Here is a 13,499-nt window from a genome sequence, read left to right on the forward strand (position 1 = left end):
AATTGGATTTCATGGGTTTAATAACATGGTTATGAAAAGAAAGAAAATGCCAACTAAGGCATAAAACTAAGAGCCATAGGTCTCACTAGCTTGGATTTCTACTTCATAGTGACTAAGACATAGAAAAAAACGCTACACCGAGTAGTAAACTTAATAGCATAACTAGAGAAGTGAAAGAGGCTCCATTGAAAGGTCAAGAAACTTTGAGAGGACTGTTAAGTCAACTATCTCCCAAAGGCATTAGAACACAATTTTTTTTTAAAGAAAATAAAAACTAAACTATACAATGGCAATGCATTTGGAGCATAACCTACATACCTGGCCTAGTCCTTGGCCCTTATAGCTTGACTGTCTTGGTGATATTTAAGTTGTTGTAACAACAACCAATATTTCCAGAAGATTTTGGTTATGTGAGTCCACTCTTGTTGATTGTATGTTTCAAACGGACATGTGACAAAATATGTAGAAATAGCTGGTCCTAGAATTTTGGAGCACATTGTGGATGTCGTTTTGTATTTGGAAGTTGGTACCTTTATCAACATTTCTTTTGTTGTATTGATAATGGATTTGCTGAAGATGTGGCGTAACTGTAGCATCTCATTTTCCGTCTTCTAGAGTCACTCATTGCATTCTTTTACTGCCATTGAAGTGATTTGAGTCCAACTTAGCAGTTAAAGTTTTCTCCGCATATAATGGGTCAATTAGTTGGGGTAATCTAAAAAGCTCCACCTCCTCCATAAGCATTCACACAACTAAAAAGCTCAATGGCATGACTTGCAACAACCCATGCCACCTTAGACAAGCTAAGGACTTGATTTGAAAGCTTAAGAGCAAAGTCAACGAAGGAACATGCGACACCAATCGTAAGAATGAAATTCCGTATCCTGAGATCCTTACAAGTAAGAATATTGTTCCAAGTTACCGTCCAAGAAAACAAAGAGATTTTGTCACTCACTTATGACTATTTTTCATTTAGTAAGTTATTCATCTCTAAGATCATATCTTTTTCAAGTACAACTTGAAGTATGCATGAACAACTGTCATTTATAACAGTTGACGATTATCCTTACAGACTACCAACACTTCCTATCGCTCCCTTTCAATATTGTATTGCTCAAAGCTAACCTGTTGAACATGATTTAATAACTGTTGAACTGGATTTTATGGTACATCTCTCACAATAGATGTTTTATAAGGGCTAATTGAATGTAGGAGAGTAAGAGATCAATTTTGGCAATCGACATCAATTATAACTTATATTTTAGTCGATTAGGAGATGAACCAACATATAATGATTTGCCCAATTTTGTTAGAATCTCAAAGTGATGACTCAAGTTCATTACCCTAAGTATGCATTTCTATTTTATTTAAATTTTGCTAAATTTGAATACTCAGATCAGTTATTTATGCTTATTATGACATTTACAATCCACCAACAGATCTCTTCTTCGAGAAAATTGATTACGGGGCAGTTTCTCTTTAATTGTCTTCGCCACTATCGACAATCCTACCGGATGAACATTCTCTGCTGCCTGAAGATTGACATATGGTTATAGTAGACTTGTGTTTTGACTTGGAAGACACTGGTGCTTTTACGCACTTGCCTTAACTGGAAAAGGTCCTTGGATGGCTTTCAAATCACTATCATTCCTTGAATATTGTCCCCCAGAAAGCAATTCATAAAGAATTACAAGACAAAAGTATGATGACTTAAGCGGTAACATTAACATGATTTTGAAAACTTCATATTTGGTATTGAGAGCAATGTGTGCAGCCACTACCATAAAATCAATATAATCACACATTTTATACGAGATTGCTTGATTTCCTCTAATTAATGTAATTCTTGTATATCAAAGAAGCATATGAAATGGGTGGATTGAGGTCCAAAACAATTTATAATCTTACGTATCCAAAACACTTCCCATGTATATGTTACTTAGATAAAAAAATTCATGTCGAATGAAAAAAATTAAATAATGAAAAATTAGTAAGTAAAATAAAAAAAAAATAAAAAAAATTATAAATTGAAATACTTATAAAGACTTAGGGTTGCAAAATGGGTTCTATATCCATTTTGTGACTCAGATTCAATGAGCTTAATCTCATATAAGCAACTCTTTTTCTTTTTAAATGAGTTATATAATGGAGATTAGATATTACTGCTACTCAAGTATGTTTCAACGTATGGATGACTCATACTTTTCAAATAAAATAATATGAAAAGTAAAATTAAAAAATGAAAAATGAAAAAGAAATTAAAAATTAAAAACCTAATTTATTGAAAAATGAAATCAATTTCTTTAAAAAAAAAAAAAAAAAACTACTTCTTCTTCCCCATTCAAAACATAAGCCATTGTCTCTCGAGAAAGAAATCCACTTTCACTCTCTACTGCAACAGAAAAATGGCGGCAACCACCAGAAGGACCGAGCCCGAGTTGACCAGGCCGGTGGTCCGCTCCCTCTCCTCCTCCGGCAGCTTCACACACCACCGTCCTCCGCTACCTCCTCCTTTGCCTCCTCCTCCTCCTCCTTCGCCTTTGCATACCACGCCTCCGCCGCCACCGTCACCTGCTTCTTCCATAAATCTGCCTCACTGACGGGCGTCAACCTCCACTACCCTGCACAACACTCTCCCTCCATCCTCTCCTCCCTCGACCGCCCTACTTCGCTGTGCCGGTTCGCAGCAACAAGGCGGGCCACTTGAACAAAGTTGTTGATGCACTTAGCCGTCGTGCTGCAACACTTGTCACCATGCGCACCGATGTTGTGGGCTTTGACCACCTTTGTGCTCTTTATGCTGATGATGAAGATTTTCAGGAAATTTGGGAAAAATGTTTTGAGACAAGTTCTCACGGTGACATGATCGTTCAGACAAATTTTATTCTTTGGCAACAGGTTGTGCATTCCTCGAAGCTCTTTGCGGGAACAACTTATTCGAGAGCTGCATGGTGGCTCCCTTGGAGGACATTGTGGGCGAGATAAAACTGTTGCCTTAGTTGAGGAGCGGTATTATTGGCCTCAATTGAAACGGGACGTTGGACGATTTGTGAGAAAGTGCTACATTTGTCAGACTGCGAAAGGCCATTCTCAGAACACTGGACTTTACACCCCTCTACCTATTCCTTCGGACCTTGGATAGACATTTCAATGGATTTCGTGTTGGGGCTTCCCGAACCCAACGAGGTATGGATTCTATTTTTGTGGTAGTGGACATGTTTACAAAGATGGCACACTTTATCCCTTGCAAGAAGACTTCTGATGCTTCTCATGTAGCGAGTTTATTTTTTCGAGAAGTAGTTCGTTTGCATGGTGTTCCAAAAACTATCACCTCTGATTGTGATACCAAATTCCTTAGTCATTTTTGGAGGACCTCCGGCGTTTATTTGGGACAGATTTGTAAAGTATAGCATTCCTTTCATCCTCAAACCGATGGGCAAACTAAAGTTGTCAATCGTACTATGGCGGATATTATTCGGTGTCTTTGTAGTGACATGCCAAAGCAATGGGACCGGTATCTTGCCCCCGCTGAGTTTGCTTTTAACAACACCGTCAACGTTCCACGGGCAAGTCTCCGTTTGAGGTTATCTACGGGCGAACGCCACAACATACATCGGATCTCGTGCCTTTGCCCAAAGTCCCAGGATATAGTGTTGCGGCTGAAAACTTAGCAACAAAATTACAAGAGATACAAGAGGGTGTGAAGCAACAGCTAGAAGCTTCCACTACGGTTTACAAAGTTGCTGCGAGATAAACATCGTCGCCTCAAGGTCTTTGCTGAGGGTGATGAAGTAATGGTCTACCTCCGCAAGGAACGGTTTCTGTTGGTACATATAACAAGCTGAAGCATAAGAAAGTTGGTCCCTGTCGGATTGTGAAGAAAATCAATGATAATGCCTATGTTGTTGATCTTCCTAGTGACCTCAACATCTCCCCGACATTCAATGTAGCGGACCTATTTGAGTATCATCCTCCAGGATACTCCTCTTTATCAGGGCGGCCAACTCGTCAGGCTGAGCAGCCAGAAGCCGATGTTGCGAAGGACTTGCAGTGCTCATGACGACGCATCCCGGCTCACTCCAATGCAGCTTGCCCAAGAGTTGCGGATCCCCGAGGCACGAGTGTTGGCTACACGCTTTCGTGGAGCAATGTTTTGTTTTTTCTTTTTTTCTTTTTTCCCTAAGCGAGTCGAGCGAGCAAAATGAGGGCAGCTATATGGATTGGGCTGGTAAACTAAATTGATTGAATATGGGTAATGTGCAAACCCATATAGACCCATATAAAGTGATGCTCAAGTATCTTGAACATGTTTCCACCCATTTGTAAAATTTTAAGCGATCCATTTGTAACCCGGTCCCCGAAAAGTGAGTCATAAAATGAGTTTCTCAGCTTCTTCTCGCTATTATCCGCCATCTTCGCCAAGGCCCTGCTAGCAAGCAAGTGAATCACCGAACCAGCGACAGGAGGGAGCCTCACCTAGCTTTTAAACAGAGGGAAGAACACTCACTCACAGGGTACTACACTTAATGGAAGGCAAATTCATACTCAAGCTCAAAGTTGAGAGAGGATGATAGAGGTAAGTAGGGATTTCTTAGGATAAAGATATTTTGAAAATTCCATTGATTATCTATATCTTTTAAGATTATATGGATATCTCCATTGATTGATGGTGCATGTCTTGATGGAGATATTATATTAGAATAGTCATCTAACAAAGCGATGGTGTATTTTTTAAATATGTACATAAATTTTTTGTTCCTTTCTTCTGCATTATTATTCTCAATTATATTAAACCATTGAAAATTGAGAAGACAGTGTTGCCAATTGAGCATAAGCTGGAATCGGATGAGTTTCTCGAATCAAGAAGTGGGAATCTTCCAAAACGCCGTAACGCAAGGAAACTTTCATGAACAAAAGATCAACCCTTTGAAGATGATGCAGAGATGGATGTGGAAATATGTAGTTCTCATCAGAGAAATGCGGAACAAAAAGGGCAAGCCATTTGCAGGATCCTTCAGGACAAATGTAATTTGGCTTGGAATGTGATGAACCGCCGTACCTTCCCACTAAAGAAATTTCTAATATACGGGGCTACAATACAAAGTGGTACATATTTACAAAATATCATATCATATTAAAAATTAATGTACGACAATTTGGCTTTAAGTACCTTCCCACTAAAGAAATTTCTATTATTTTTCTATTTCAATAATATAAATTTTGTGTAGTTACCAAACATCTTATTTTACTCAGAAATTGTTCCTCATAGTAGAAATAGAAAAAAACTATTTCTGAAAAGAAACCGTTCCTCGGCCAATAATCGTTACCATGCACACCAACGGGTGCAAACACCCTTCATGAACGTAATAGCTGAACGGGTAATGGCAACAACAACAATAAGTGGAAAATTGCAGTCATCTTCCCTGAGAGCAAGGAATAACAGAAGCACAAGGAAGTTCAATGCTTAATAATTAGGTCGCATTGTGTAGATTGATGATCTATTTTCAGTTCGAGACTAAATAGGAAAGAACTTGTAAATTCGCCAAGAGAGAGGTTTGACAAATAGTTGCGTTCAAATTAGAGAGATAAGGCTTCTTCTGACCCATTCGAACAAAACAATTTCACTTTCTTTCCTCTGGAAGAGCTGTTTCAGCACCTACCCCTGAAAATCTCCATCGATCACTCTAGTTGACCGTAACAAAAATGAGCCAAAATATTTGAGGAGCCTACTTAAGAATGAAAATCGTAGAAATCCTAACATGCGAAGCCAATCGAGCACGATATGAACAATCGGCGGTGCCTATAAACATGGAAAAAGGAATTCTTCAGAAGACCATAACTTGAAAGCACATCAAATGATCAAATATGTGCACCGATGCTATTTGCTTGCACTCCTTCTATATAAAGAAGGCCTAAACCTCACTCAAAGCCAAAATGCTATGCACATATTCGATGGGTGCGCAGGCGATGATCACAGGACTCCTCAATAGAGACAGCGGTAGACCATGGACTTGAACCTTCTTCAGAGTCTTCTTCTCTACATCATAAGACAGGAAGTACACTTCACCAGCCGTAACCCTTGGAGCAAGCAAGATTTCTTCGGCACGGACACTACCAACGAGAAACCGCTCAGAACGACTTAGATCCTCTTTCCAACTACGGGGCAGCACGATTGGACGTTCCATCCAAACTCGATTTTTGTAATCCTCTAGTACATACATTGATATGGTGTTTTCTTCCTCAAGATGCTCATAGTCCAACACCGTCAGACAGCCTCCAAATTCTATTAACTTCGTCTTATGCAACTGATTCAGGGCACCATCGGGCAATGCTAAAGTCCTAAACTTCTCGGTCTCGACATCGAACGCCACTATTACTTTGTTGCTCATCAAGTCAAGCGTGAGGAAATGAATGCTTCCATTAATGCAAACGCTGCCTCCGCAGGGAAAATCGATAGGGCCGCTATCGATTTTCCTCCACGAATTTGTTCCCAACGTCAGAATCTTGTTCGCCGTGATAACTCCGGCCATGCGGTTGAGGGCGTTCGAAACCCACGTCTTCATGACTTTGTACCGTCTCGTGACGGGATCGAAGCCCAAGGCGCTGAAGCTGTGCATAACGCGGTGCAAATGGACGGGGAGATCGGGACCGGCGGGCGGAAGGGCCCTGACCTCTCTGGTGCTGATGTTGCACAGGTACGTAAGGTCCCCGACGTCGAAGCAAATCAACCCGTTGACGCTTTGCCAGTCCAGCCTGGTCGAGTTGATGGTCTGGTCCAGTTGGCCCAAGGGAACCGCGAACCCAGTCTGATGGTCCAAGCTGAAGAACCTGCAGCCGAAGTGAGTCGGCTCGATGTTGCCGACGATGGATATGAGGGAGGTGACGTCGGAGCAACCGAGGGACTGAGCCAAGACTAAATCAGCGAACGACCGGTGGTCGATGATGGAGCGCCAGCCCTTTGAAACGGACCTGATCCGCAGGAGCGTCTTCACCGGCAGCAGGCTGAGTATGTTGGAGATTATCTCGGTGGGCAGCTCCGTCAACCCCGCGTTCTCTCCAGTAGCCTCCTCCTCGCGAGTTCTTCTCGGCTGCTTCTCCGTCGGACCCTGTGAAAGCAAACCTCATCAATCGATGACCCTTTTTCATTCCACCGCATTCTATGCTATGTTTCTTGATGGGACCCGTAAGTTTCGAACCCTGACAAAGAAGAAGAAAACCCGAAAACACAACCGAGGCAGTCCTCTGTTCCGGTGAAACAACAAGAGGAGCTCCTTTTTTATAAAAAAAGATCACGAAGAAAATGTCATTCAGGCGCAAAAAAACACAGGCGAGATATGCGATTCGCCCTAAGCATTTCGAAGGAAATGGGGCATCAACAATGCCGGCGAAATCTGTCTCAAAAACCAAGCAACGCGAATGGAACAGGTCCGAACGACGACACCGACGGGTGACCCATTTCGTCTCGGTACACCGTTAACGATGGAGAAGGAGATCTCAGGCAGCGCACGCGAGACAAGTCTCAACGGCGATCGCGCTGATGAAACGGAGCTCGCGACATGGTTCGGTACCAGTGGAATGCGAAGCGATTCCGCGTCCAGAGCGCCCCCCGAGGGTGGTTCGCCGCCGCCGCAGCCGCCGCCGTCGTCTTGCACCGCCATTTTCACAGAGAGAGAGAGAGAGAGAGGGAGAGAGAAAGAGATTGGGAGGAGGGTCGCCGTCAGGCATCGATAAAAATGCAGGGAGCTCAGACGGAGGCGACGCGATCGGAAGTCGGAGCCGCGGCCGCGTAGGAGGAGGAGGAGGAGGAGGAGCAGGACCAGGTCTATTGCATTGCATGCAGTTGCAGGAACTTTCGGCAACGACCCGGCCCAATGAGCGTTCTCCACGTGTATTAAAGCGATTAGTGGTGGACTTCCACGATGCCTCGTCATCACAATTCACTCTCAAGAAAAAAAAATAAAAGAGGTCGCGCGGGATTCTCATTGGGTGGGAAAAAAGGTATATCATCCTCTCTCTCTTTTAATTTAATTCTTTTACATACGTATAGGTATAGTGATCTTGAAATCTAAAGACTGATTCGATGATTAAACATTTTGAGTAGTGATCATTTATAGTAACATCGGTTTTTCTCGATTGATCGTGGAAAAGTGAGATCTTAAACAGCACTTCTGCAAAATAATTTCCTTATTTTGTTTGGAGTTTCTTTCATGGGGCGAGTCATTGATTGAAACATCAAATCCTGAAGTACTTGCCAATTATAAGATCGGGATTAACTTATAGCAATTATTTTATCGCCTAAGGAGACCGGTAGCAACAATAAGCTGCTCCATTTCTTATCAGTTAGCATTGTTCGGGTTAAACATAATTATTAGCTAATTAGTTTACTGAGTGATGCAACAAGTTCCAATCAGGGAATTGAATGTGGCTCACTAACTTCAACATTCTCCCGCAATCTGCCACAAAACTTGATATGCCAATTTTATGCATGAATTGATAATACCAAGCGTAACTCATCCTTTACGTTTTTATAATAATGCTCAAAATTTTTGAATATTTTGAACAAATTATAGGAGAATCTGCTTACCTATTTTATGTGTTATGAAAAACTTAAGTATTTTAAGAAAGCAAAATAAAGTGTTTGAGCAAAAAGAATAAGCGTGTTCGTTTTGTGTAAAATAAATGAATCAAAACACATTTTTCCAAAAAAATCTCTTCCACTACTTAATTATAATATTCAATGAATTTTTTTTTCATTATCGACCATAATATATGCCTATTAATTTTCATGGGCAACGAAAATATTTTTTGTTGATTTATTTTTATAAGAGTATAAGCAATCGTTTTATAGAAAATACTTTTCAAATTAATTATTTTCTATGCAATAAATGCACTTTCTAAGTGAAATTTTAAAGGGCGAAACATCAATTCAAAAACACAACACTAAATTTTTTTTGAAAAGAAATCTGTTCCCCTAAGATTTAATTGCTTTCGTTCCAAAAAAAAACAAATAGAAAAAAGGGCCCAAGTTGCTCTCCCACGATGATTATTTGGGCCTGGCTCGTTCAAAAGAAGCTGCCCAAACTGTTCTTCCATGGCTTGTGCCTTTCTTGATCCTCATCGTTACTCAGGAATTCCCTAGGAAAATGCTCTTCATATTTCCTAACAAAATCCTTGAAAAAGATTCCAACAGGGCCGTCCAAGACTTTGTCCTGATGACGAGGTTGTCTAAGGACGTGAGGATAATGTAGTATCGTTGAGCATAGATTTTTTTGAGGGAATACTATTGTCTTAGAGTGACTAGTCAACATATAATATCGAGATATGGATTTGATCCATTGTGTATCACAAGACTATCATAATCGAATGTTAATGTAAGGTTAAAAAAAAACATGTCCCATCAATAATTGAGATATAAAAGATTTTATTCACCATTGCCTTTTAGATATTCTCAGAAAATTCCAGAAATATTCCCTATGGGCGGCTCTAAATCCACTACTAGAATGGCCTCGTTCACCCCTCTTAGGAGATGGCAAAGAAGACATTGTGTAACTTGAGGGTCCCATTCCTTACATTCTCTCTCTTCACCAAGTCTATTATATATGTATATATATATATTTCCTTCTTCTAATAATGGCAAGCAAGGGACTTTTTTTTTTTTTTTTTTTTTTTTTTTAAGGTTGTTTAGGGTACATGGAGGCAAAGTACGTGATTAACAAAATTGCATCTGTGAGCCAAGGTTGAGCCCTATGATAAAATTGTCAGTGATAAGTGCCACTTGGGACTCATTACTTGAGAGAATGAAGAGAAGAAATGGTGTCTTGTTGTAAAGTTAGAAAGAGATATGTGAAGCGGCTCATGAAAGGGAGAAAGGCAATCTCGATATCGCACTCCGGGTACCTCCATGTATCGCTGCTACCCCCTCCACCACACCTAACCCCCGGCCCCCTCTCAATCCTAGCTTCGACACCTAGACTTCCAACCCAGTGACCACCTCCTTGGCCTTGCCGCCCCCACCTTTTCCATCATTCAAAAATTTTCTCCTAGGTTTTTTTTTTCCTCTCTTTTTTTTTTTTTAAGGAAATGATGTCATTCTTTATTGACATTGCAACCAATTATTTGATCAATTACCTCATGTCATAGGAGGAACTTGTTGCGGGACACACTATTACTCTTAAGAGGTGCTGAAATCATGGAATTGGAGAAGATTGTGGAAACATGGAGGACTTAAAAGAAGGGATTGCGTGTGAATCTTAACGACCATCGAAATGAATCCTATGAGTATAAAAGGAGAGAACCCAAAGAAAGAAGATGCGCTCAAACTACACGCAATTTGATCCCAAGAAAAAAACCTATGCGAAAACTCTGGTGAATTTTACCTATGCAAAAACTTTAGTGAAATTTTCTTTGACCTATTCCTTTTGAAGCAATACCTTCCGAAACTATTGTTTATGGTGTTTATTGTGAACGCCAGTTGTAGCGATCTATCTTGAGGGAACAGGTTTAGCTTTTTCATCATTACCCCCTTGGGAAGGAAACCCTGCCATAGTGGGGTAACCACCCCCCTGCGGACGGGACCAAACCGCACAGACGATAGTTCCAACTATCTCTGTCCCTTATGGCAATTATTTTATTTTGCTTTTAGGGATCGTTATGGCTGAGGGAGACGTTGCATGCATAACGGAGGTGATTGGATTACAGCTATTGTGATTCACCCCCCGACTGACACGTGTCCCGATGGCTACGTTCGACTTCGTTCCTTCTGTGCTGTTGCCTGTGGCAAGGTGCAAGAAATACATATGAATTATTATTTACCTTCACATGTCTCGACATTCATATTGATATGATTTTCCGGTTTTGTAACATAGATTAAAAAATAATAAAATATATATAGTGTTATATATATACAGAGATAATATAATAGCAAGGTTAGCATGTTAACATATTAGTTAGCTCTTCGCTTATCATGCACTCTAAAGGGAGTGCGCCCATATTAAAAGAAGATGATGCCAATGAATGACAATGAAAAAGAGAGTAGGCAATAAAAGTAAAATTAAATATTATGGTGCACCTTCGTTCTGCTCAAATATACCAATATCTACATCGACTAGCGGTTGATAGACATGTACTCGATCATCTGAGTCTCGGAACCACCAGAAGATTAGTCGTTGTCCTCTTCATCCACATTGCCGTCTCTATGTGTCCAGTCGTGGTATGGTATTTCGTGCACATGCTGTCCCTCTTGTCTCAACGATCCATGTCAAGAAAATATATATATATCCTAAATTCTTATTTTATATAAACATTTTTACTAGTAGATCTTTTAATATCCATAAACTATTTCTAACAATTATCCACTTTGACGTTGGACGAGTGGACATAAAATGAGAATTAAATCCACTCGTTTGGATCGTATTGGTGTGGTAAAGACGAGATAGTTGAGTCATGCTTCAAATTCCAAACTTAATTTGTCCAAAAAAATTAAGGCGCGACATTTTGACTAAATTTGATGAGGTAGTTGATATGATCAAATTCAACTCAACTTGATCATTAAGGATACAAAAGAATATAAGCATTAGTAATGCTAGGCTTAAATTTGAAATTTGAACTCGACATCAAGCTCACACAGTGATTAAAATTGACAATTAACATAACATTTCATGTGTTTATGGACATGTACATAAATGAGTTAGCTACTCAATCAAGCTGGCAAGTCAAATGAATTAAATATCATAGAGTTTGAGTCACTTGGGTACTTTGGAATTTGACTCGATTTGATACTCAGATGGTAAACCAGACTTAGAGTGATAAGAATCATAAGTTGGGATTCAAGTTCGAATAACCCAGAGTGGTTAATTGGTTTGATGAATTAATATCATGTAGTGAGAAAAGTTGCCTCCTGAAATGTTTTATTTGGCCCTTTGTATGTCGCCCTTGATTAAAAAAAGCAAATGGTAGCATTGGCACGAAATGTTTTGTAACCATTCCCAACCCAATTTGCGCAGCGCGATTATTTAATATTTCAAGCATCATTCAGTTCGTCTTTGGAAGCGTACTCAAATGAATGCGAGAATTGCCATTTAAGGATGGCCTCGACACCCTCAAACAACGATGATTTCACATGTGAAGCGATTCGATTCTGACGTGAGCTGAAAGACCTGGGAAAGGGATGGGAGGAGGGGAGGACGGGAACCTTTCGAGGGGCAATTATGATGGTGGTCTAAGAAGTACCGACACTCTCCGGAAGCCTTTGTGTTCTGTCCGACACTCCGACACGTGTCCGATATGCTCCAACACATTTCAACACGCTGTCAATGAGTGTCAGGAAATCCGACACATGGTCAACTCTTCTCGACACACTTCGACACATGAGTCTAAAATTCTAACACACGATTCCGACACGCACAGGGTCAATTTTAAAAAATTTCAATACTTGAAGGGTCAAAATATAAATATATGAAAAATAATTAAAGTAACAAAAATAAAGGAGAACGAAGAAAATTATCACTCTCAAGTTTCTCTATTATAAGTTTTGACCTTTCCGTGAGAGACGATGGAATGCCCCTCTTCTCGCCGGCGTCACTTCGTCGCTCCTGCAAACTTAAAGTTGTGACTTTTTTTTTTTTTTTTTTTTTTTGCTTATTTCTACCTCTCGCAGGTATCACCTGCGAGTTATCTCTTTTGGTCTATGTCATCGGGTTGTGAGTTATTTCTCATATTTTCCATGGCCAATTTAGTTATTTTCTTTTCTTTGAGTTCTTGTCCTAGATTTTCATTTTTCTCGAACATTGTTTTGCAGAGGAGCTCCAAGCCAATCTATATCATGAATTCCAAACTCTCTTTAGACTAAGAAATCTCACTAATCTCCAATAAGTGTAAGAAAACATGACATGTCCCTTCAAATTTACTCTTTTGTGTTAGCAAATTTTGAATTTCTCATTCAATCTCTGTCAAATTAAAACAATGAATAATATTAACAAACGTTAGATTAATATTTTAAGTATAAATTAATTCTATTATCATTTTATTATTATTTATTTATTTTTGCATTTATATAAAAATATATATTTTATATAATGTGTCGAAACGTGTTGGAATTCTCTATTTTGTTTAGAATTGATGTGTCGGCGTGTAATGTTCACTCGCGTCACATGTCACGTGTCCGTGTTGATGTTACATAGATGGTGATTACCCCACAACGGCAGGGTTTCCTTCCTAAGGGGGTAATGATGAACAAGCTGGTGCAATCAATGAATGATCTTCTTTATGGAAATGCTAGCTCTATTGTTGCGTCTGGTGGGATCTTGTGAACCCCTCTAATTTCATAGGTGGGCTAGCTCAGGGCGGAACTATTAGGGCATACATGGCAACGTTTCTATTATAAGGAACTATTTCTTTTCAGAAATAGTTTCTTTATATTTCTACTCTACGAACAATTTCTAAGTAAAATAAGGTGTTTCGTAATTATGAATATTTCTATTCTTGGAATAGAAAAAGAATAT

The 13,499-nt window shown here is 39.8% G+C and overlaps 1 protein-coding gene across 1 annotated transcript; it reads right to left on the reverse strand.

The window, feature by feature from the left end:
• Window positions 1-5,912: 5,912 nt before the first annotated feature.
• Window positions 5,913-7,658, reverse strand: LOC104454798 (F-box protein At5g65850-like). The gene is made up of 2 exons (XM_010069687.2): window positions 7,569-7,658; window positions 5,913-7,106 (listed from the first exon to the last, which is right to left on the reverse strand). Exons 1-2 carry the CDS (start codon window positions 7,656-7,658, stop codon window positions 5,913-5,915), a joined length of 1,284 nt encoding a protein of 427 aa, XP_010067989.2.
• Between the last annotated feature and the right edge of the window lie 5,841 nt (window positions 7,659-13,499).

The sequence above is a fragment of the Eucalyptus grandis genome, chromosome 7 (assembly GCF_016545825.1).
Source record: "Eucalyptus grandis isolate ANBG69807.140 chromosome 7, ASM1654582v1, whole genome shotgun sequence".
In the NCBI taxonomy this organism is placed as follows: Eukaryota; Viridiplantae; Streptophyta; class Magnoliopsida; order Myrtales; family Myrtaceae; genus Eucalyptus; species Eucalyptus grandis.